The 23,477-nt window shown below is 36.9% G+C and overlaps 1 protein-coding gene across 4 annotated transcripts; it reads left to right on the top strand.

Annotated features, from left to right (window-relative positions):
* Positions 1 to 71: 71 nt before the first annotated feature.
* Positions 72 to 21,781, top strand: EMB2738 (GTP-binding family protein). Of its 4 annotated transcripts, none has more exons than XM_088955279.1 (12): positions 72 to 638; positions 1,431 to 1,492; positions 2,796 to 2,879; positions 3,013 to 3,306; positions 4,641 to 4,780; positions 6,602 to 6,689; positions 7,786 to 7,968; positions 9,919 to 10,080; positions 14,885 to 15,078; positions 18,971 to 19,121; positions 20,558 to 20,723; positions 21,322 to 21,781. In XM_088955279.1, the coding sequence occupies exons 1-12, from the start codon at positions 215 to 217 to the stop codon at positions 21,402 to 21,404; spliced, it is 2,031 nt and encodes a 676-aa protein (XP_088811405.1). In that variant the 5' UTR covers positions 72 to 214; the 3' UTR covers positions 21,405 to 21,781. The 4 variants fall into 4 exon arrangements, with proteins under 4 accessions (XP_088811405.1, XP_088811404.1, XP_088811406.1 ...); XM_088955278.1 differs by having other exon boundaries at positions 73 to 638; positions 1,428 to 1,492; XM_088955280.1 differs by having other exon boundaries at positions 73 to 638; positions 1,428 to 1,492; positions 21,334 to 21,781.
* The last annotated feature ends 1,696 nt before the right edge of the window (positions 21,782 to 23,477 follow it).

A 23,477-nucleotide genomic window follows, 5' to 3' on the forward strand; every position in this document is an offset into this window, starting at 1 on the left:
TACATCTGCAAGTGCTTTGAGATTGGTCTAAGGATCTTCAAATGCTGTGAGATTGGTCTAAGGAGCGCGAGTAGCAAATCCGGAATCGGGTGCACGCTTTTAAATGGATCCCTATGTGGAGGTATGCGCACCTTCATGATTCCCCGCCTTTGAGAGTCCGGGTGAGGATAAAATTGCAAAACCACCATCCTCTCGTTGCTAAGAAGCGCTCAACATGTCAGTCCGCGAGCTCTGTACATTTTCTTCTCTGTGTGAAAGATTTTCCTTCACTTCTACCACTTCTAGGGTCTCAAAAATCTCTACGTCCTCTTTTTCTCCTCAATTTCCATACAGAAATTCAAATTCGAATTTATTACCATTTTTCTATCTTAATTCTTCATCCAATCTCTCCTGCGTCGAAAAATCTAACCTGGTGCTATGCCGGAATCGTCCAAAGAGAGTTTTCCGGTCATGTGAACGTGAATTTCTTGCCCAAAGGGAAGAAGAGGAGGAGGAAGAAGTGGGAGACTCTGATGGTGTTTTTGATGAGGAAACAGATGATGCTGTTACTGATTCCTTTGATATTGAAGAATTCGAAAAGGAGGCAAAAGATGCTGTTAGAGAGTATGCATTCTCTCTATCGAGTGAACTAACAATTGGTATTTTAACTTTGACGCACTAAGCAAATTCTGTTTTTCATATTTTTGGTATTTTCATCTCATTAGATAATTCGCTTGTTTACGTGCTAAAATTTATAGTTCTTTATATATATTCCTCTGCTTTACTTTGTGTCGTCATCAACACCATCCGAGCAAATTATTCTTTACTTCGTATAGGTTGACATCGACATACTGAGGTTTTTTAATTTTTATTTTTATTTATTTATTTATTCTTTGTACACCTTCAGTTGGAAATGCTTTTCCCTCGAATTTTGGTAAGGCTCAGTTTGGAAGGAATACAAATACAAATTTGTTGAGTGCAAAACCTTGTATTTTGTATGTATTTGCACTGTACATATTTGTATTTGTACTCCTTCCAAACTGAGCCTAAGGAAAAAGAAAAGCATCTGACACAAACGGAGCTAATGGTTACTTATGTCACCAATTAATATCCACGTTTATGCAATTGTTTCATGCTCAAGTTTAATATCTCTGTGTTTTGGTGCCTCATAAATTGAAGCATGTGAATTTCCATAGTTACATGCGAATGAAATGTTATATATTGTTTTAAGAAAAAATGCAAGTAACTGTTTCGTTGCTTCTTGCTTGGTTTGTTATTTTTTGTTGTCCATCTTTTTGGTTACAACAAGGGAAAGAAAGAAAATAATTACAAGAGACGAGTTTTTGTCCTTTTTTTTTATATTGTCAACTTGAGACGTGAATTTTAACCTGTTTATATTGATCCAAAAAAAAAAAAAATTTAACCTGTTTATGTTCTGATTCTTTTAGAAGATGTGACAAATGGTCAAAAGCAAAGTGGCAAGAAAAGGAGGCCGAAAAGTTCCAGTAAAAATGTTAGTAAGCATTTATTTCCTGCCTTCCTGGAAAATGTTCATCCATTGGTTTTCTCTAACAAATATGTTTTTATAACACGTTAGTAAGTTTCATATTGCTACTATTTTGATTGCTATAGACAATAGTATTCGGTGATAAAGGGAGTGAAGCCAAAATCTTGATCTAGATGAGATGACCAATTGAGTACACTGCAGATAAGAGATCTCTAAACACACCAATTAAGTTAACTGCCTGGTCTGTAACCAACTATTCACATCAAGAATCTTAGATACATGAACATTGAGTAACTGTTTGGTAGTCCTAGGAATAACAAGGTAAGACAGTGCTTGAGAACTCTGGTACCAAGTTGCAAGTGTCTTTGATGATTTTTGATGATTTAATGAAAAAGAGAAAGGAGAAGATAGGAGAAAAGAGTTGAATGTTGAAGGTGGAAAAATTGCATGTAACCATTTTATACTAATGTCATTACAAGTTAGCCCCTTCATTAAAAAAAAAAAAAAGAACAAAAAAGATTAAAATCCCTTCCACACAATGCTATAGGATATCAAAAGGAAGTATTGTTACTAGAGAAATGGAGGGTTTCCAAGCTAAATAAACTATACTAACTCTAGGTTTGAAGAGAACCTGGTTACAACTACAATTGTGTTAATGAGTGTGATATTGTTACATCCCCACCCCAAAAAGAAAAAGCAGATAAACATGGATGTGCATAAATGAGGATTGCTACTCTTCCAGTTTGAAAATTTTTTTCTTTTAAATTTTGCTCCTCTCTCAGCATCTTCTCAGTAGATGACGCATGATGGTTGCAATTGAATCAGATTGGTCATGATAATATATATATATCTATATCTATCTATCTATCCCTCTCTCTCTCTATATATATATATACTGAAATGCCAAATAACCTTGGGATTGAGAGCTTGAAAATTTAAGAGTTCATGAGGGAACCTAGGAGTAGCTCCAATAGGTGATAAAATGAGGGAAAGTAGACTAGATGGTTTTGGACCATCCAGAGAAGACCATCTATGAAACCAGTAAGGAGTGATCTATTGCTAATTAAGTTGGATAGAAAAGCTAGGGGCAGGCAGATCAAAAAGGACATGGGTTGAAGTAGTGAGAAATTATCAAATGATGATTATCTTAGATATTAGACTCCTTACATGGTATGTTATTTAACTGGTTATCTCTTATTTGCATAATATTTGGTGGCCACTTTGGTACTTAAAAAGAATCCCATTATTATTTGGGAGTAGCATAACTTTGATGCCTATGATTCACAGACCTTCTATGTTCTACCTGCAGATCCCTGATCATCTTCTTCCAAGGGTCACCATTGTTGGAAGGCCAAATGTTGGAAAATCAGCATTATTTAATCGTCTTGTGGGGGTATTTTCTATTTTCATCAATTTTATTTCTTAATTTTGTCTATCCGTATACCTTTTAATAGTTGAATAGGAATTTAACTTTTATTTTTAACTTTATTAGTTTGAGAGTTAAAGTTACTCTGAAATGCTTGTAGGGTAATAAAGCAATAGTAGTGGATGAACCTGGTGTTACTAGAGACCGCTTGTATGGTAGATCATTTTGGGGAGACCATGAATTCATGGTAGTAGATACTGGAGGTGTTCTCACTGTTTCAAAATCACAGGCTAATGTAATGGATGAATTGGCTATTACAAAAACCATTGGTATGGATGAAATTCCACTTGCTTCTAGGGAGGCCGCTGTTGCTAGGATGCCCTCAATGATTGAAAGACAGGCTACTGCAGCTGTTGAAGAAGCATCAGTTATAATATTTCTTGTTGATGGCCAGGTATTGTCAAACTATTATATCGTTTCCTTGATAATTTATAGCAAGCTGCTTTTCTGTACTTCTGTTTCTTTCCCTTTTGATAAAATGGTCTTGCATAAACAAGACCTATCTATGATACTTGTGTAAAGTGAATAAATCACCTCATTGGAACTTCTAAAGGATGTGGAAAAGAAATGTCCAAAATCATGGAAAATATATGAAAATAATGAAACAGAAGATATGCAAATCTCAAGTACTGTCCTCCATGAATTCTAAGTAATGGCACAATGAAGGGGAAGAAAATCCATCTACCTCAAAAAGCCTATAACATAAGATTTGAGGTTCTGAAGGCCCCATGAAGAAGCTTGCGACTCAAAATAGTTCAGTATTTCATCTTGGGTTTCTCTAAAAGAGAGCAAAAGAGCTCCCTAAGGAAAGAGATACTCTAGAAATGAAGAAAGATGACACTCTGTCCTCTGCAGATTTCCACATGATGCATCTGTTACAAAGTTGCATTCTCCTATTATTTAGATGATCAATAGTGGACCTGTTAAGAAAAAGCAGCCTAATGAATGGCTTAATAGAAGAGAAATACACCATCCCTGAATGTCACCCAAGTCAATTGCCTCTCTTTCAGGAGCAATGTAAAAATGTCTAACTGAAATTTTTTCTTTGGACTTTCCTCCTTCCAAAACTCTCAATATCTTTCATCCAGAATAGTTAACACATCCTCAAGTCTTTACTCAATTATGGTCCCTGCTATCTGGGATCTAGGGAGGAGTCCGGATCTGCTAACCACAAGATCCTATAGTTGCACATTGGGAACATCTCTTGGACTTTATGGTGTTATTCATGGGAAGATGTTCCTGGTGTGCAGCTGTAGTATCTTGTAGCCAGGATGGCCAGCGTTTTGTGGTTAGCAGATCCAAACTATCTTGGGAGGGTTTAATTGGATAATGACCTAATATCTGGTATTTTTGCAAAAAATGGCTGCTCTCAGGCATAATAAACTTGCACTTTTACACTTGTTGGCCACAGATTTTATCATTAAACCAAGTAATGACCCCTACTAAACGTTTTCAGTAATCCTAGTTAAACATGCAAATGTAAAGTGCCAACAAATCCTGGACATTGGATAGTTAATTATTTGAGTTCTTGTTAGACTATAGCAAGAGTTGTTTATAGTTTTGACCAACCATTTCCTGGACGTTATGATCTGAAACTTTGGTGTTTGTAAAGAACAATAATCTCTTTCTCTCTAAATCTGTTTATTAATTTGTTTGGTTCTTGATTTCATGATTGGTCTAATAAATTTCATTCAATGCTACAAAGATGATATAATGAATCCTGAACAGGCAGGTCTAACAGCAGCTGACATGGAAATAGCAGACTGGCTCCGTAAGAACTATTCAAACAAAAGTATTATTCTTGCTGTGAACAAATGTGAATCTCCACGCAAAGGAATCATGCAGGCATCTGAATTTTGGTCATTGGGGTTAGATATTTCTTCCATGTCTCTTGTCATGTTTTCAGCTCAATAAGCATTAGTGAAGTCATGATGCAATTGATTTCTGTCCCCATCCTCCCAACAAGACTATCATTGGCATATATTGAACTTGGAAATCTGAAGACCCATTTAAATGAGAGGGGCTCATTTTGGCAGTCAGAGATCATACATCTTTCATATGACAACTGAACCTCCAAGATCATCTGAATCTCTCACGCATCCTATCAACAACAATCTGGATATATCCTTTAACGAGGACCCTTGTAGCCCATAGAGAATGACTTTTGCGGTGCCTATAGGAGTAGATCTGCCATCACTGAGTCCCCTGACCCCGTGGGCTATGACCCCAAATAAATAAAGAATTTTCTTTTATCAGTAAAAAGAGAGTTCATTTATATATAAAAAAAGAGGAAGTTTAACAGAATATCATAGAAATAAAGGAAGAAAATACAAGTCATACTAGAACCAGAACCAACAAGAAAATCTAGGAGTTGGCACCTGGATTTGAAGGAATTGGCATCTTCAAGAGTTAAGTATCAGAAACAAACAAGTAACAAGTAATAAACTGAAAATAAATCATTCATTTGTTGTCTTAAATAGGAACTTGCTTTTTACACATCTTGTATGGAAAATGCACTAAATGTCTTTGAGATCCATCCAACATTCATTTTCCTAAATGTTAAGAAATTACTTGCAACTAGAAAGACCCTGCAATGTCCTATCTAAATTTTTAGGGCTATCTAAATATTTGCAGAGACATCAAATCTGTAAGGTTTGATTTAAGAGAATATTCTACATATAGGTCCATGTGACTTGGACAACTAGCATGCATGCCATCAAATTGGGCTTGCAGTAATGGGCATAAGCTTGTAATCCTTGCGTTTCACTTGAAGATATCATGAACTTGTACCTCCTCTAAGTCCATGGGCTAGCAGGTATTATGGGCTTGAGTTGGATTGTGGGACCAAAGATGGTTTGTGAGGCCTATTACAAATATTCATCTACTTCAACATTTTAACTCTGCATCAACATTGTTTCTGTACATACTGAATATTTGAGGTTTGAGTTTTCTTTAGTATCTCCATGGCCTGCTGCCCCGAAGCTTTTTGAACTATTTGCTATACTGGATTAGTCATGAAAAGACTTGTACAATGGGCTGTGACTCAAAAATTTTGTAGGCTTTAGGATGGATCAGTTTCGAAGGGTGTGTGACAGCATCATTTTTTATTCTTCTTTTAGCTTATAATAGGAGGGTTCATTTGTAAATGTTAAGTTTGTTTTTGTTCCAACATAATTGCCTCTTCCCCAAGGGAAATTTGCCCTCAGTTTAATTACAATAATCATTTATCAAGAAAATACTAAATAAGTTCTCAAGTTATTATTGTGGATTCAATTTGGTGGATATTACAATGCTAGTGTTGATCATATTTATCTGGTTACACCCAGTGGCATCTAACCCTCTGTGATTGTTTGAATACCAAATTACATGTCAAGCAAAGAGCCTATGGACATCAAACATGCAGTAGTAAAACTGGACAACACGCAGAACGCATCCAATGTGGACATAGTCCATAGATGGTTGATGCATACAACAATTTGTGGATGCAACTGTTGTATCTTGGCATGTTTTTTTTTTTTTCTGCAACTGTTATATAGGGCGTCTTTTTGCTGCATTAACTATTCATTAGTCTCTGAAAATGGCATCTATTGATCTGGTTCGGAGATTGGAAAAATGCAACTTCATATTGCCTATTTTCATAATCTGTGTGGTCCTGATAAAAGTACACGCATTTATTATTGATGAACCAGGTTTTCTCCACTTCCGTTATCTGCTGTATCAGGGACAGGAACCGGAGAACTTCTTGATCTTGTTTGTTCAGAACTGAAAAAAGTTGAGGTATTTGATTCCATAAACACATATTATGATCGTATGATTTATTTATGTATTTATCTTTGGTTTTTTTGAGAAGAGGTAACATGTATATTCATTCAATAATAGCTAAAAAGGGTGGTGGTGGTGTACATGAGTGGATGTACAAACAAGCACAAAAAGAACAAAACACAGCCTAAGGGCCATCCAAATTTCTAGTGTGTTTGCACCATACAAAAGATTCTTATTCTATGATTGTTCTGACTGTTATCAGGATTTCACCATTCCTAAATCTGGTACACCAATTGTAACAGTTTTAATCAAGGGGGCATGCTATGGTATCATTGATCCCTTTGATCCCTTATAGTCCCAATAATGATTTGGGCTACGAGAACCAAATTCCTTATTGTGAAACTACTTGACGCAACATCAGAATCAATTTATCTGCTTCTGATAACATATGTTAGTATACAAAATAGAGTATTTGCAGCAAGAGAAGTGTTTATTGAACACCCTGTATATGAAAAAAAAAAAACTCCAAGTTGGTTAGTATACAAAAATGTACAAATTAATGCCCATATTACTTCAGAAAAGTGATCCATGATTACCCAGAAGGTTCCTGAGAGAAGATCAAGCCATGATTTCAGATGTTGGAAGAGCCAGCCTTCAGACTAGAGACAAGAAGCCTATAACTGTACCCAACCAACTAGCATGGCTGTCTAAACCTCAACAAATCCTCTGACCCTTTTACTAAGTCCCCACCTCCATTGTCTACCAATATCCATGGGATCCACACAACAAAATCACTGGTCAAAAGAACGAAAATTTAGATTTCTTCCATGATAGATCAGAAACCATGACAACTTATGGGAAAAAAATTCTCATATGAGGATGGAGTCCTTCCCTACCAGAGCCACCACTGCTTTTCCTGTTGATAACTTATATTCCTTAACCCATTAGCTACCTTCTCTACATCCTTCAGTAGATACTTGATTCATCACTTATAAGTATCTACCTGCACTGGTAAAGGCACAGACTTTCACTCCTCTTTTGCCTGTTATAACATTAATAATTATGTGCATATCCTTTCATGTTAATGCTAAAGCATCTTTAACCCATGCAGGGCGTAGAAATTCCCAGTGAAGAAGAAAATTATGTTCCTGCTATTGCTATTGTTGGCCGTCCAAATGTTGGTAAAAGTAGCATTTTAAATGCATTACTTGGAGAGGATAGAACAATTGTTAGCCCAATCAGTGGAACTACTCGTGATGCTATTGATACTGAATTTACTGCACCAGATGGTCAGGTTAGCTTGCTACTAAAATATGCCCTGCTGGTTGGAAGTCTTTAATTAACTTACCAGAATTATCCGATGTTGTATGAATGACTTATGTCAACACTGACCTGCTGAAAGCCTCAATATAGCCACACTTCACTTGAATGAAATCAGGATAGCAACAAACTTACATAATCTCTTCTTGTATGCAAGCATGTGAACCAATATGGTATAGAATTATAAGAATTTCGATGTGATATTTCTTAAAGCATATCTCGACTCTATTGTTGGTTGATGGTTGATGCAGAGGCAACCTGGTTAGATAAACATGATCCACCATGGTAGCCTGAGAGGAAGGCTAAGGGATTTCATCAGTGAAGAATCAAATCAAAACTGATATATTGAACATTCTTGGGTCTGCCAGCAAGGAATTCTGGGCAAAAATTCATCAAAATCCTAGATGGGGCTTATGGAACTTTAGTAGGTTTCACCCATAGTTTCCATCTTTCCCTGAATTAACTTCAAGTTCATTGAATGGATAATGTCAATTAATGGAATGCATATGTAGGGAGGAAAACTGAAAAATTAATTTAGATATGTTGCACCTGAAGTAAAATGCTAAGGGTAATTTTTTTTCTTTATACCAGGTGCCTCATAATGTCATACATGAAACTAACCTATACTGACCAATGGGAGACCCATACCAAAGACACAATGTTCCATATCTGCAGTGTATGGTGCACTTGTAAGGGGTAAAAGAAAACAAATTTGTATCCCAATGATTGCTCTGCACCTGAAACCATGAAGTGTCAAAACCAAACAACAATCTGTCTCCATCTTACCCAGTGATCATCTGTCATGTGCAGATCCTATACATGCTCAGCTTACCCATATAGAACATGATATGTAACCCGATTTAGCACTGGATACTATGTAAGCATGATAATTTATGGCATAACACTTCTAAAAATATTAGTTATATTTTAACTGATCATACCATGGAAAAATTGTGGTATTTTGGACATCTGATTAAGCTTGACAACATTGCAAGTTTCTAGAAATGACGTTTAGCCTAAAAACTAATTATAAAAGGTGCAGTACCACCATATTAAATGGTAAATTCGTACCCACATCTACATAATGGATCCCTATAGAAAAAGAAGTGCATCCCCATTTCATGTATCCATATCTGTATCTGGGCATCTTGGGAGATCACTTCAACTTCTTATGCATGAACTTATTGATATGGTGCACAATTTGTTCTATTCAGCTATGCAATGTATTCCCCGTGTTATATAGGGTTATAGACATGATATGAGTTATGGACACAGCATGAACAAGGTGTCAGACATGGAATTTATAATATTGTAGTGTCTGACATGGATGAGGAATCTATTTTGAACTTTTCATGTGACATAGATTGGAAGCTATATTGCATTATCATGTTAAAATCTCTAATATTACCTTTACCTTTGACAACATTTTCTGAGTTCAGATTTCGTCTTTGGATTCCTTTTTATCAAAGCCTTGAAAATTGGAGTTGCTTTTATGGTCATGAATGTCATATGTGCGCAGTAATTTCATGCTCTCATGCTTATTTGAGTCCATCTATTCAAATTTAAGATAAGGGGAGTGATAACCTTGTATATATGAGATGATGTTTAAGCTTCTAGCAATTTGTAACATCAAACAAATACAAAGTCAAGTATGAAATTTAGTTCCCTTAAATGACAACCAGTTTTTGCTCCGGCATGGGCACAGATACATGCAAATTAGCTCCCTTTAGGTATTTTTCCACTAAAGTATTTATGTTAGATTACTAGAACAAGGAAGGGCATACAGTATCTCACAGTTGTTCCTTATTCTAGTTTCTCAGAATCTTATTAGTCAGTTTACTGGAGCAGGGAAGGGCTTACAGTATATGACAGTTGTTTCTTATTCTAGTTTCTCAGAATCATGATTTGCTAGAAACATTTGCAGAAGTTCCGCCTTATTGATACTGCGGGTATTAGAAGGAGAGCAGCTGTAGCTTCATCAGGCAGCACCACAGAGGCCTTATCTGTGAACAGAGCATTCCGTGCCATTCGACGTTCAGATGTTGTGGCTCTTGTTATTGAGGCCATCGCCTGTATAACAGAACAGGTACTTTGCCCATAATGGCTTGATTATAGAAGCTATGCCTGGATGTAGACTATCTATAATGCTTCTCACCAATAAACATGTATGAAACTTTTTCTTCCTTTGATCGAGTGCAACATATGCTAATATATGAAGGAAAATTGTCTTTCCCATGCCAATAATTTAATTATTATAAATAATTATTCTAAGGAGCAGATATGACTTGCTGTTGTGTTGAATGCAATGTCTTCAGTTACAAAATCAACCATTTCTTGATCACTTAGTCTTTTCAGCACATGCCTGCACTCTTGTATCTATTGCGATATAGGAATTACTAATTTCTAGTGTCTCAAAGTTTGTGTGGACCTTAAGATTTACTGTTTCTGCTTATAGGTATCTTATTTTGACAGGCTTTCTTGTTTGTTTAGTGTTATTGCATAATCTCTGCATACATGACAAATTCTGATAGCTAGCATTTCTACACAAAAGTCAGCTGAAGCTTTATTCTTGAAATAGTTGAAATTTGTAGTTTGTTTCTGTGGAAAAGTTAAAATGCAATGCTTGGCTTATTGACAGTATGATGCATATAACATTAAAGTATAGCTTATGGTGCAACTACTGCATTCCATGTATTCAGTCAATTATCTCCAATACATGGGACCAAATCTTAGATGATGACCCCTCATCCCATCACCTATTGGGACTTGCCTTAGATTTCCATGAATTCATTCTCTATTTATTTTGTCCTTCATAGTCTTGCCAAATGTTCAACTTCCGAGCTATCCTGATTCTATGGACCTTGTTAATTGGGTACCCAGCATTCTATTTTATGAAGTGTGACTATTCTTATAGCGACCTTATAAAATTATCCCTTCAGTTCAATTGGTATGTATCAACGATACATCTCCAGAAGTACACCTTTGCATTCATTCAACCCATTCTAATGCCATGGTCAATACCCATCCAGTCTTTTACTTCTCAATAACTAAAATATATATGGAAAATGGTTGTGGTGGTATATCCTTTAGCAAAAGATCTTAATTTCTCCATTATTTATACTCCTGTGTTTACCCATAAACCATACATGGCGTACCTCCTTGTCTATCTACCCTAGTTAACTAAACATAACTAGTGCAAAATGTAGACTCCAAATTTATAGACATGTACACAAAAATAAGATGTTTACCAAAAAAAAAAAAAGGATCACAAAAATAACAAAGAGAGGAACTACTTACCATTTGCTAGGAGGTAATTCATCTTAAAATCGATCCTTAAGAAGCCCTCCAAAGAATATAACTGAACTGCCCCCTTTCTCCTTATAGATGTATCCTTTGTAAGCAAGCCTATTAAACCATTTATCATTTGCTATTCTCCTGCTCTTTTGTTAATAGAATTTGGGAGCATTTTTCCCTATCTTTGTGGTGTAAGGTGGCTCTGTTAGCTCAGATTAATAGCTTCTTTAGGCTCTAATTTTTTATTTTATCCTAAAAGATGAGGTAAAATCATGATGATGTCTTAGAGCTGCAGTTCTTTTATGGTCAGTGTCAGAAGAAAGAAATGCTCAAATATTTGATGAGTTGTCCCATGGAAAGACACTGGGACTGAAAACATTATAGTAAGAGCAGCATATTGGCTAAAAATAGTAGAAGAGTTCCACATTTTTTGGTACAGATGGCATAATTCAGAGATGGAATATGGTGCCCCCCTCTTCATCTAGAAGAGTGATGTCTATTCTTGGTCTTCCACTCTCCTCCTCAATTTAATCACATCAAGCTTAACTTTGATAGCTACAGATTAGGAAATCCTAGGAAGATCAGGCACGGGGGTGGAGCCAGGGGTGGCGAAGGGGAGCCATGCCCCCCCCATGCCTTCAAAATTCCCATAAAACTCATTTAAATTCCACTTATATTTTGACCCCTTACCTGTGTTTCCTAGCTCCCCCCCCCCAATCCATGTTATTTAGGTTTTGGCCCCCCTCAAGAAAAAATTCTAGCTCCGCCCCTGATCAGGCATAAGAGGGGCTTTTAGGAGACCTTTCAAAAAAATAGTAAAACAGAAAAAAAGAAGGGCTTGGCTTTAGGAATCAAGATGGTGAAATCTTTCTAATATACTCAGGTTGTTAGACAGTTGTATGCCCTTAGCTTCAATCATAAATATGTACATTATGAATTTATTGTAAATGAATAAAGTACACGTTTGATTCATGTTCCTGTGGTGTGTTTCTGTGTAATACCCTTAAACTGGACACTTAATGAGACTTGTGTTAGTTTAGAATGTTTGCAGCCATTGGGTAAGTCTGGGGAGATTTATCCTACCAAGGTTGACACTGGTGTGTTGCCAACTGTTGGGGTGGCTTGTCTCAGCTACCAGGGTGAGACCCGAAGCACATGCAGTGTAGGATTAATAGAACCTTTGAACCTAACCAGATTTCTAGTATTGCCCTGGACCTTGGAGATGGATGGGCAAAACTGGAAAGTTACACCTGACCCCTAGACTCGATTATGATACTACACTAGGTGTCGGATTGGGCTGTTTTTGATGTACCAATCAGTGAGATCCTTAGCGGGGGTCAAAACCTGGGTATGTTGGGACAATCCGAGAATTCATCTGAGTGGGTAATCATAGTGATAGGATCAGCCCCTTTGTCGGACAAAGGTAATGATCGGGGATGCACTCTCTTTGATGGAAACCAAGACTGCCGGTAGCCGATTTCAATTGTTGAGATTTTGTTTTGCAAAATATATTTATATATATATATATATATGTTATGGTTTCGAAATGATTTGCAAAAGATTTTAATTCCCGGGATCCATGTAAATAGAGAGTGCAACACTGTTCCTTGTAGTCGAGGGAGAGGTCCTCCATTGTCGGGCAGTGTTTGATCATTATGGGCTGAGAGGTTAAGTGTAAGACCATTGAGGATAATACCTGATGGGCTAATCTTGCATCTGCCCACAGTCCCTGGGTGTTACAAGGTGGCTTGGCCCAGGGACTACTTAGGGTAAGTGTTGGGCCCATAGAGCCCATAAGATGGGTTTCAGGGGGTGCACTGTCCATAACAGTGTATTTGGCCAGGCCTTGTAACAAAGGCTGGGCTGAACCCATGTGGCTGATGTGTAGATCAATGTTTGGGTCCCACGCCATACAAGGAAGCCCAACTGGGCAACAGTTTGGAAGGCTAAGTGAGTACATAACCTTAAATGAGCCTTAAGCCCATTTCGAACTAGGCTGATTTGATCAGTCAATTTAAAGGGGGCGAATTCTGAGATGGATCAGCTGATAGGATTGGGCCTAAACTCTATCCACATAGAGAGTCCAAGATCTAAATAAGATTTAGATCTGGAAGCCTCCTAATTAGATTAGGAGATGGTTGATCTGATATGCAAATAAGATAAGGGTTCTCCCTTATCACTTAAAGGGACTTCTAATCCAAATATAATTTGGATCAGCAACTCCTAATAGGATTAGGAGCTGATCCCTTTAAATATATAAAAGGAGGAGGGGGCGGCAGCCTTTAGACATGCAACCTAAGACTCTTGTCTTCAGAGCTGAAATCACAGAAGAGAGATTTCTGCAACCTCTGCAAAATCTCTCTTGCCGCCTCCTTCCTGCCGCCGCCATTACCTTCAGTTCGATCTCCAGTTCTTGGGAGAAATCAAGATCTGATCTTGATACCAATCTTTTGGGAAAAGATTGATTGGAGCTGTACTCACAAGCCATCCAGTTGATTCTTGCGAAGGGTCAAGTTCTTTTGAAGAACATTGTTGATTCTACTCCATCCTGCACTGCGCCATCTTCAGTAGGAGCAGTCTTTGGATCCTTCCTTGGGCGTGAACACTTCCATTGGGAGATACTAATTCTCCGTATCAGGTACACCATTCCTCCTACTCCTTTTGGTTCAGATCTGGTTTGGTTCATGGTTCAAGATTGATCATTGAAAAATATGTTTTTCTAAAATAGGGAATTCGATGCCCTTGCAAGGATGGGAGAAAATTTTTGAAATTCGCCCAATCCATTCCGCAAGACTTGGGCATCCATGTGATGGATATCCCATTCCTTCACAGGTGTTAGGTCCTATTGCCCTATTGGCAATGGAAATTCAATTCAGTTTGAGTTGTTCTCTTTATTTAAAGGGTTGGGCTGTCTGTTTCCATCGGCTATGAGAGACTAGAGGTTGAAGGAGATTTCAAAGAGGTAATTGGGTGGATAGGGAGGTCTTGTGAGATACCATATTAGAGAAGCTAAAGCCATTTGCAACAACCACTATTCCTAAAGTTTAATTTTCAGTTCTCATCAATTGTATTGCATTTAGACCTTTTAGGACCATCTGTATCTTCACATATGTTTCTTTTCTCTGCTTATGTTACATTAAAGAAATTATGCTTATTTTTAATTAATCTTATCACCACCTTACAATAGAGGTCAGTTATAGCATCAATCTAAGCAACTGCATAGTTGACAATGATTTCTATTATTCTTGGTGAAAGTTATTTTTTATTGATAAAAAAAGGTGATTATGACTAAAGACACATGCTAGAAACAATTTGACCATTGGCAGTTGTGGATACTGAAGTGGTGATCTTGTTAAATGTTGCATTTCTTTGGCTATTTTCCTGACAACTTACTACTTATTTTGTGTGTACATTTGATACTCACTAAAAAAAATATGTTTGTTTGATAATTGCCCCATAAGGTTCTCTTAAGTGTACCATAACATTTAAGTCGTAATAATATGACTAGTCTCATTTTTTTTTTCAGATTACATATCATTGATTTTTTATCTCCTAATTCAATGTAATGGAGTTTCTTATTTATCTTTATGCCCTAGGATTGCAGGATTGCTGAAAGAATTGAGAAAGAAGGGAAGGGATGTGTGATTGTTGTAAACAAATGGGATACAATTCCAAACAAAGACCAGAAGACTGCAACATACTATGAGCAAGATGTTAGGGAGAAGCTCCGCATTCTTGATTGGGCACCAATTGTTTATTCAACTGCAACAACTGGAAACAGTGTTGAAAAGTATGTATGTTGATGCTATATTTCTTCTGAGTGTTCTTTTACAGTTTAAATTGCTGTTTTACTGAGTTCTTTCTCTCTCTCTCTCTCTCTCTGAAAAAGGTAAGGTAATTTTATTAGATTTGGAATAAAAGTACAAGAGGATCCCCCATAGAAATTGTCATCTCAAATAAGCCATTGCACAATTGAGAAAGCTGTCCAACATTTCAGTGAATGTTTTTTGTTTTTCCTTGGAGGGTAGAGAGAAATGGAGAAACTGCTTGATGTTTTTATTTTTAATGAAAATTAAAGTTACTGATAAAAAAGAACTGAAGAAATTCTGCTGTCTAATAAAACCCAGTTGAATCTAAGTATACAATGGGTGGGAAGGGAGGCAAATGCATTGGCTGATGTGTTAACAAAGCAAGGGGTAATTAGGGATCAGTTGTATTGGGCGCAATTGTAATTACAGTGCTAACTTTGAATTAATAGGGAGGCTGCATCTCATGCCTCCTTTTGGGATGCTTGTAACAGTGCCTATCAATATTGTTTTCAATGAAATGTAATGATCTTTTTACTTATGAAAAAAGAAAACCCAGCCGATATTCTGTTAAGAATCAGCATTTCTCATAGCTGCATCAAGTTGCTATTTGCCTTCATTCAGTGGGTATGCAACAGAGTTTCTTTTCCTTGTAGTAATAGAATTTATTTGGGTAACAGAAATATTTTATTAATGGCAGATAGAGGAGAAGATAAATACTCCCATTCCCTGAGGTGGGCTGAAGGAGCAAAAGGGCCTGCACAACACTAGAGCAGAAAATCCAAAATATAGATGAAAACTATCCAGGATGGAATGTACAATGCGTCTCACTCTATACCTATCTCCTTTCTAGGCAAACTTTTCATTTGGACCTCTAAAATAATTGAAAATAGATTACTCTGGACACAAAGACTCCTACCTTGTTGATGAGATGTCTTTAAACTTTAAACTCCAACTATCATTAGTCACGTAGCCCATATCAAATCACAAACTGAAAGTCGCCTCCACCACAACCTGTTCAAAGCCTAGATATCAGTCCAAGGCTCTTGGATGAAGTCATAATCTCTGCACTATTGTTAGTGCTGGGATTAAAATAAACCAGTACAATCTCTCCACTATGGTGGAGGAATAGCCACCCAAGAAACCTTATTCTGAAGTGAATCTAAGTATAGAGAATGCTCCCTTGTAAAATATGTTTGTGGGTGACAAATCCAAAAGCCCATCCATTATCCACCCAAAAAAGAACAGTTTGGAATGCATATCATCAAGAAAATCCAGTTTAAGTTTGGAATGCAGTTTTAAAGCCTTTTATCAGAAATAGCCCCATCCTACAGCATGATTTCCTTACAGAACCTACAATCTTGGACTTACAGTTGAATCCTTTTTTTTTCTCATTCTCAATAACTCTCTTAACCAAGCACAGATTGCATACAACACACTGGCGGATTTCTCTAGTGAGCATATGAACATACTGACTCGCCTTCTTTTTGTCTTTTCATCAAACCAACCTCCTAGGTCCAGATAGTGAGGAAGTGAGTCAAGCCACAGAGAACTATGAAAGCACCGAACTGAGTGAGGACCCAACAAAAGGGGAAGATGGCGGAGCAGCTAACAAAGTAGAAGAGCTCCAGAGGGATGGAGAAGTAAGCGAGAGCAATGAGAAAGTCACAGACCTTCTGACATTGGAGAATGTTGTCGACAGTCCATAGAGCCTTCACACAGGAAACGGGTTCAAATCACAGAGAAGGAGAGAGATGAGGGGAAAGAGTTCAAGAGAAAGGGAGGAAGGGGAAAAAGAGGGAGAGAGATATTGAGAGAGTAGGAAGAAAGACGGAGAAGGAAGAGAGATAGCAAAGGGGAAAGATGGACAAGTGTGAGTCATGCAAAGAAAAAGACAAATAAATATGAAATGTGTCCTCCCATACAATAAATGTAAATCTACAGTAATGTACATAGCAAAGGGGAAAGCACCCGTTCGAGAAGCCAAGAGAGTTCGAGAGTTTGGTGGTGAGACACGTTCAAATCACTCGCACGTGAAGGCGTTTATCTACTCGCACGAGCAAGGCTTGTTGCTTTCTTTCAAGTTTCAACACTAAACCTGAACTACCACATTCGGAATGATTTCAAGAAACCAGGCAAAATGTTATATATATAGAAGCACCGTTATACCTTTATGCACTCTCCTTGAATTGTTACTACTGGTCTCAGAAATATCACATTACCACTGTCACTAACACCCCCTGACTAAAAGATAAAATGTTTTCTTCTTGTTGTCTCTCACACAAATGTGACATGAAGGAATCCTTACCCCATCTCTTTTAGCCTTTTACCAGTTAGATATTTTTTAATACTTTTATTATTTGATTCAAGTAATCATTTGGAATTGCATTGTCAAACTTTAACACTTTATACCAAGACAAAAAATGCATCAACCACTTAGCAGGAAAACTTTCTGGTACTATTGACCAGTTCTTGGGCATAGTTTTTCATCATTTATTTTGTCTGGAAGAACAAAGTACTGCAGTCCAACAAAATACTTTAAAATCTTCTATGAAATGAGAGATTGTTATCTCAGGAGAAATATATGTTGTTTCCAAATTCTAATTTATACATCAAGAAAATAGCATGAGAAATCGAGAAGTTTATGACCATTTACAATCCAATTAATATGTATCTTCACATTCTCTTCCTAACCACATGGAATATATTCCTTCATTTTCCAAAGAAAAAGGTGAGAGAACTCTCTAGAATTTTCCTTCCATGAGAACTTCTTAACAACATAAAATTAAAACAGAAAAAGAAAGAAATATAGAGAATAAAATATGAAGGTATTCTCTGGTGGTCATCTAAGCACCGTCACTTAATAGTTGGTGCTGGAAATGAAAGTTGAGCCAGGTCTCTTGGTAAGATTTCAAGAAGTGAACTTGATGTCCTTGGGTTCTTTTTTATCCTGAAACGATCTAGTTCATTGCAATAAATATTTGATTTTTACTAATTGGTTTTCATATTTTTGAAACTTAAAAGCTAAGTATATTTGTCAAACTATATTACCATATTCAACGAGGCCATGGATGGGCAAGGTGTAGAATGCAAAATTTATGCAAAAAAATATTTAAGTGTGACAAGATATCCTACCACGACACCATCATGCAGGTATCCAGGTGTTGTAGTTGTCAAATGGCGTTACAGGGTGCTACTTCCTTTTTTATGAAATCTCTCTACTCTGATTTATTATGTATACATATTTTGATGCTGATAAAAAAGAAAAAAAAAAGCTAAGTATATTTATAACCTTTCTTTCATCATGTGGATAATATTGAACAGTATTCTGAGTTACCTCCTGGTCTTTTGGTTTTATTAAAGGTGGCATGATTGATTGGATCAGTCAACCTATTTGTTGCTTTCTCCAGGATTGGAAGGCAAAACCCAAAATGTTTAATAACTAGTTAGTTTAGGGTTTGGTGTTTGTTCATGGTGTGCCAATCTGCCCAAACTTGAGCCAACATGATCTTGGTTCAACATGTGACTTGCATGTCTCAATCTCTGAATAATATGATTAGGCTGGGTATATTCTGGCCTGAAGCGTCACCTTTGTGTCCCATTAATTGAATTTTTCCCTTCTTACCATACATGTGTGTATTTATTCTTACAATCCTTTGCATGCATTTGACCAAAAGCATAAACAGGCATGAATATATATTTGGCATAATTAAAAATATAAAAATTGGACAGGTAGATACCTTTTTTATCATTATGTCTTGATATGCACAAAATAAAAAACTTACAAGAGGAAACAACCAGCAAAGACCATTTCAATATCGTAAGATTGTAGAGATGCTTTCATGCTTGAGATTGATCTTAGTAATTTGGCTTCAGGATCATTGCTGCTGCTAGTATGGTTGAGAAAGAGAGGTCAAGAAGGTTGGGAACTTCCATACTGAATCAAGTGATACATGAGGCATTGGCTTTTAAATCACCTCCAAGGACCAGAGGTGGCAAGAGAGGACGTGTTTATTATAGCACTCAGGTACTTCCGATATGCATCACTGCAACCTTTCATGTGTTGGTAACAATTTAATGTTGAAGTCCGTTTTTTCATAATTGCATACCTCTGTAGTTAAGACGGCTAGACAACACCAAGGTGTTTTGACCCGGCAAGGAGACTAGATGCCTAGATGACAAAAACTAGGTGTTACCTAGGTGACAAAAATCATAATTAAATATGCACATGTTTTATAATATGTATATAATCATATATAAGTATTGTGGAATTTCATGTTAATTATAAACTATTAAATGACATACTGAATTTGTAATGATGAAACCACAATTTACATTTGATTTTCCGAAATAACAACAAGATTTTAATTTTTAAATAATATACTTCCATAAACAAGGAAAAGAGCCCTAATGTTTAGCTGTACATGTACTGCATTCTTATCAACAGAAATGGGTTACACACTTATAATTAGTTATTTGGCTCCTAGTTGGACACCTAAGCAATCATCACCAAAAACAATCAGGTGATCACCTGTTCAATTACTAGGCAGTGCTTTAACTACATTACAGTGTACATTTTCCTTTTCAATAATTTCAAGAATATCTTCACATGCTTGCTTGAGAGAATTCAGTAACAAGGGTATTATGATAAGTCAAATTCTAAGAACCATATTATGGATACAGATATATATTGATAAGAAAAAGGTACAAAATATAAATGCATGGATATGTTAAGAAAGTCAAGTTAGAGGTTTTCTTATGTGTAAATTATCTCAAATGTAAGGAATAACTGTTTCAAATTTAAATGACTATATAATATAATGCAGTAATATTTACTTTAGCCATTATCAGGAAGTATAATGTCTATGGATTATACTTTTCCGACATATAACTGGTTACAGATATTAGTTAAATAACTCAAAATTTAGATTGTGCCAGTAAAAGTGTTAGGAAGTGAAGACAAGAAATAACAACATCATCATCTAGGCCTTATCTCCAGTATATGGGGTCAGCTGCATCAACCCTGTTTTTCCATTCTGTTCTCTTTAATATCATATCCATTGTTAAATTATGAAATCTTAAATCATTTATGACTGCTTTGACTTTTGTGCTTTTTGGCCTGCCCCTGGCCCTTCTAGTCCCTTCAACTTGCAAAAAAGTCAAGAAATAAAAAAGCCATTATCCAGTGCTGATGCCAGCTATCTGGGGTCTTTCGAGGGGTAGACTGGATAAAGACCTAACCTTCAGAACGTTTTGCACAAAGTTGCCACTCCCAGACTTGAACATGAATTCTCACACTTGTCAGCCCTATATTTTGCTTAATACCATTTTAAATGCCGTTATACTATGGTAGTCATGGTGACTCTTTCAGAACATTTTCCCCCCATATTGCCTTAAGGGAATAAGGGTAAATGTATTGTATTTATGAAATGCATCAAGACCTATCTATATATCTTTTTGCAGGCAGCTATTCGCCCACCCACATTTGTTTTCTTTGTCAATGATGCAAAGCTTTTCTCCGAGACCTACCGGCGTTACATGGAAAAACAACTACGTTCAGATGCAGGGTTTTCTGGCACACCAATCAGACTTCTATGGCGTAGCAGAAGAAAAACAGAAAAAGATGGAGGTCAGTTAACAAAGACTCTCTTGGCCTAAAGCTTGTCATTGGTTAATTTCTTCTTATTGCTTCATTTTGGTTGAAACATCAAAGATTAATTTCATACATGGATTCATTTCATTTTATTGGAAGAGGAATATGTTTCCTTGGTTTATGGAATAGGTATATCAGTGGAATCATGGAGGTCCCAAATGTGTTTGCTTCCATATGTGAAGCATGGATTTTGAATATATTTGTTTTGATAGGGGATGGACAACCTATAAAATTTTACATGGGGAAGGGTAGTGGTTCAAAAGGTCTTTACATGGCAAATGAAACCCTCATTCAGGCAACATTTCAGGAGAGTACCAATGATTGGTAAGATACGTCACTAACATGGACTTGGAAGTAACCTGTGGCTAACGCAGATGCAGAGTTCAAAATATTGTAGTGTACCAATGCATACTGTATAATACATTTTGGTTTTTGAACCCACTGAAACACTGTTTACAGGTTAGGGGGTGGCACATGCATATCAATAATTTGGTGACCATGTACAGATGTCTATTATTTGATGGATGGTCTGAAATAACAAAGTTAATCTCTCCCTGTGGCTGAAATAAAGTAGATCTTATTGCAGGAAGGACTGCCAATACAAGCATTAAAAGTCCTCAAGCACAGCGAGACAGAAAAATTCTAGCAGCAACATGAACCAATATTGCCACCTTTTCCTCAACTTAGGCTAGGATGTTGATGGATCATGATTCAGAGATTGTATTCTGCCAACAAAGATGCATGAAAGCTCCACCATCAAATGTGTGGCCCAAAGTATGAAAATTCTGATTATTAATTATGGAGGCTTTGTTCCCATTTTTTGTCTTTGTTGTAATTGATATAATTCCAAAGTTTAGTGGAAGTTGCAGTTTTGAACTTCAAGCCCTACTGGTAGTGGCTGGCACGAGTTGTAAATATATCAAATGTTTAATTCATAGAGAACTGAGCACCTATTAAAGACAAAGATGAGACAGGAAGAGGAACGATACCAAGTTAATTTGGGAAGGTATTTATAGTTGCTATCTTCATTTTAATCCCTATTAGTTATTTATTCTTTATTTTTGAACCAACCCAGCAGATTAAATTACAGAAGAAATGGCGATTATGCTGACATAAGTGTGGCATTACCAATCTGGTGGCAGCAGGATTTGATACCAGGTCACTGCTACGAGTGAGAGATCCTACCAACTGAACCACCATCAATTGGTTCAGAGAAGGTAGAGTTAATGCTTGCAATTAGGGATGGGACTATGGGAGTGACATTATAGTTAGTTTTTAAGCAGTACAATTGAGTCCATTCAAGCACAGTTAACCAAGTTTGGTAGATTGAGTTTGCAATAGAATATTGGGATTTTTGGACTGACAATCACCTAAGGGTGGACTGAATCATAAAAACCCCTAGAATGTTCCATCTTTCCACCCAGATTTTCCAATCCCCAAAGATATATCCAAATGCAGCCCAAGCCCTTTTAAAGACGGTTTTGAAACCCTTTTTTTGTTTTTTTTGTTTTTTTTTTTTTTTGCTTCATGGGGCTACACAATGGGGGTAGCCCATCGCCCTCCCTTAACCCCCAACCCTGTGGCAGCGGGATTTGATACCGGGATCAGGATCCTACCAACTGAACCACCATCAGTTGGTGAAACCCTAAACAGTAAATTAAACGCCATATTTGTACACTAGTTACTACAAAGTCCAACCTGAGGTCACGATAGCCCAACCGATCCCATTCAATGTTCAGATGGAGTCGGTTTAACTCAGGTCCGGCCTAGTTGCATCCTAGTAATTTGTATGTGCGAGTTTGGGGCTTTTGGGAAACTAAGCAATGAGTCCGGATACGCTTTGAACAAATGATGTAAGCCAATGCTGTGTTGTGTGTATCAGCATGGGCCTTAAACAGAGACTCCAAGTTCCTACAATCCCGACAGATGAAATACTGATTGCTGAATGCTGATAGGCAGCACAACCTTTGGCTTACAGCGTTTTCCTAAGCAATTGCAAAATATTGGTTATGTTTATGAAGATAGAAGGTGATATTATGCTCTCTAGGGTAACAGGTTTGAACGAGTTGGCTGTTGCATGATCTTTACACGTCACAGCTGAATGGGAGTATAAGGTTGAAAAGGTGAAATACACAGTGCGATATACATGGCTGACATGTACAAAGACTCTAGAGATTGCTAGTCCACATGATTCCTTTGTAGAGAGAGAGAGAACTTTTTGCTTTCTTCACACTTCATATAATGAAGGGCACATGAGTTGAATCTTAATGGTGGCTTCGAAGAGTTCGCAAGCCTTGCTACGTATGGCTAGCATTCAGTTGGACAAATGAACTGAATCTTAATGAGCTTTTTATAAAGGGACCACCTCACAACATTTTCCATTTTCACGAGCCTTAATTCACATGTTTTCCTGACATTTTCAACCTGATTCTCGCGATACCCATTAGCTTTATCCTGATATTATGACACATTCATGTGACGAATCAGAGAGAGAGGCTAAGGCCTAAGGGTAAAACATTTTGCATATTTTTTGGGCTAACTTGAAACGAACATAATAAAGCATATTCACATAGGGTTGATTTTTTTGGTCCAGATGATTATTCGAGAGTTAGAATTAGGAGAGAGAAATCTCATATTCTTACACGTGGCAAGTTTGTGGGTCCCTTGATACAAAAAAAGGGGAGATACCTTTTGCCATTCCTGATTTGATACAACTGCATCCTCTTCTGA

This window comes from Nelumbo lutea, chromosome 7 (genome assembly GCF_056320005.1).
Source record: "Nelumbo lutea isolate HS-2025 chromosome 7, American lotus-T2T, whole genome shotgun sequence".
NCBI classification, from domain to species: Eukaryota; Viridiplantae; Streptophyta; class Magnoliopsida; order Proteales; family Nelumbonaceae; genus Nelumbo; species Nelumbo lutea.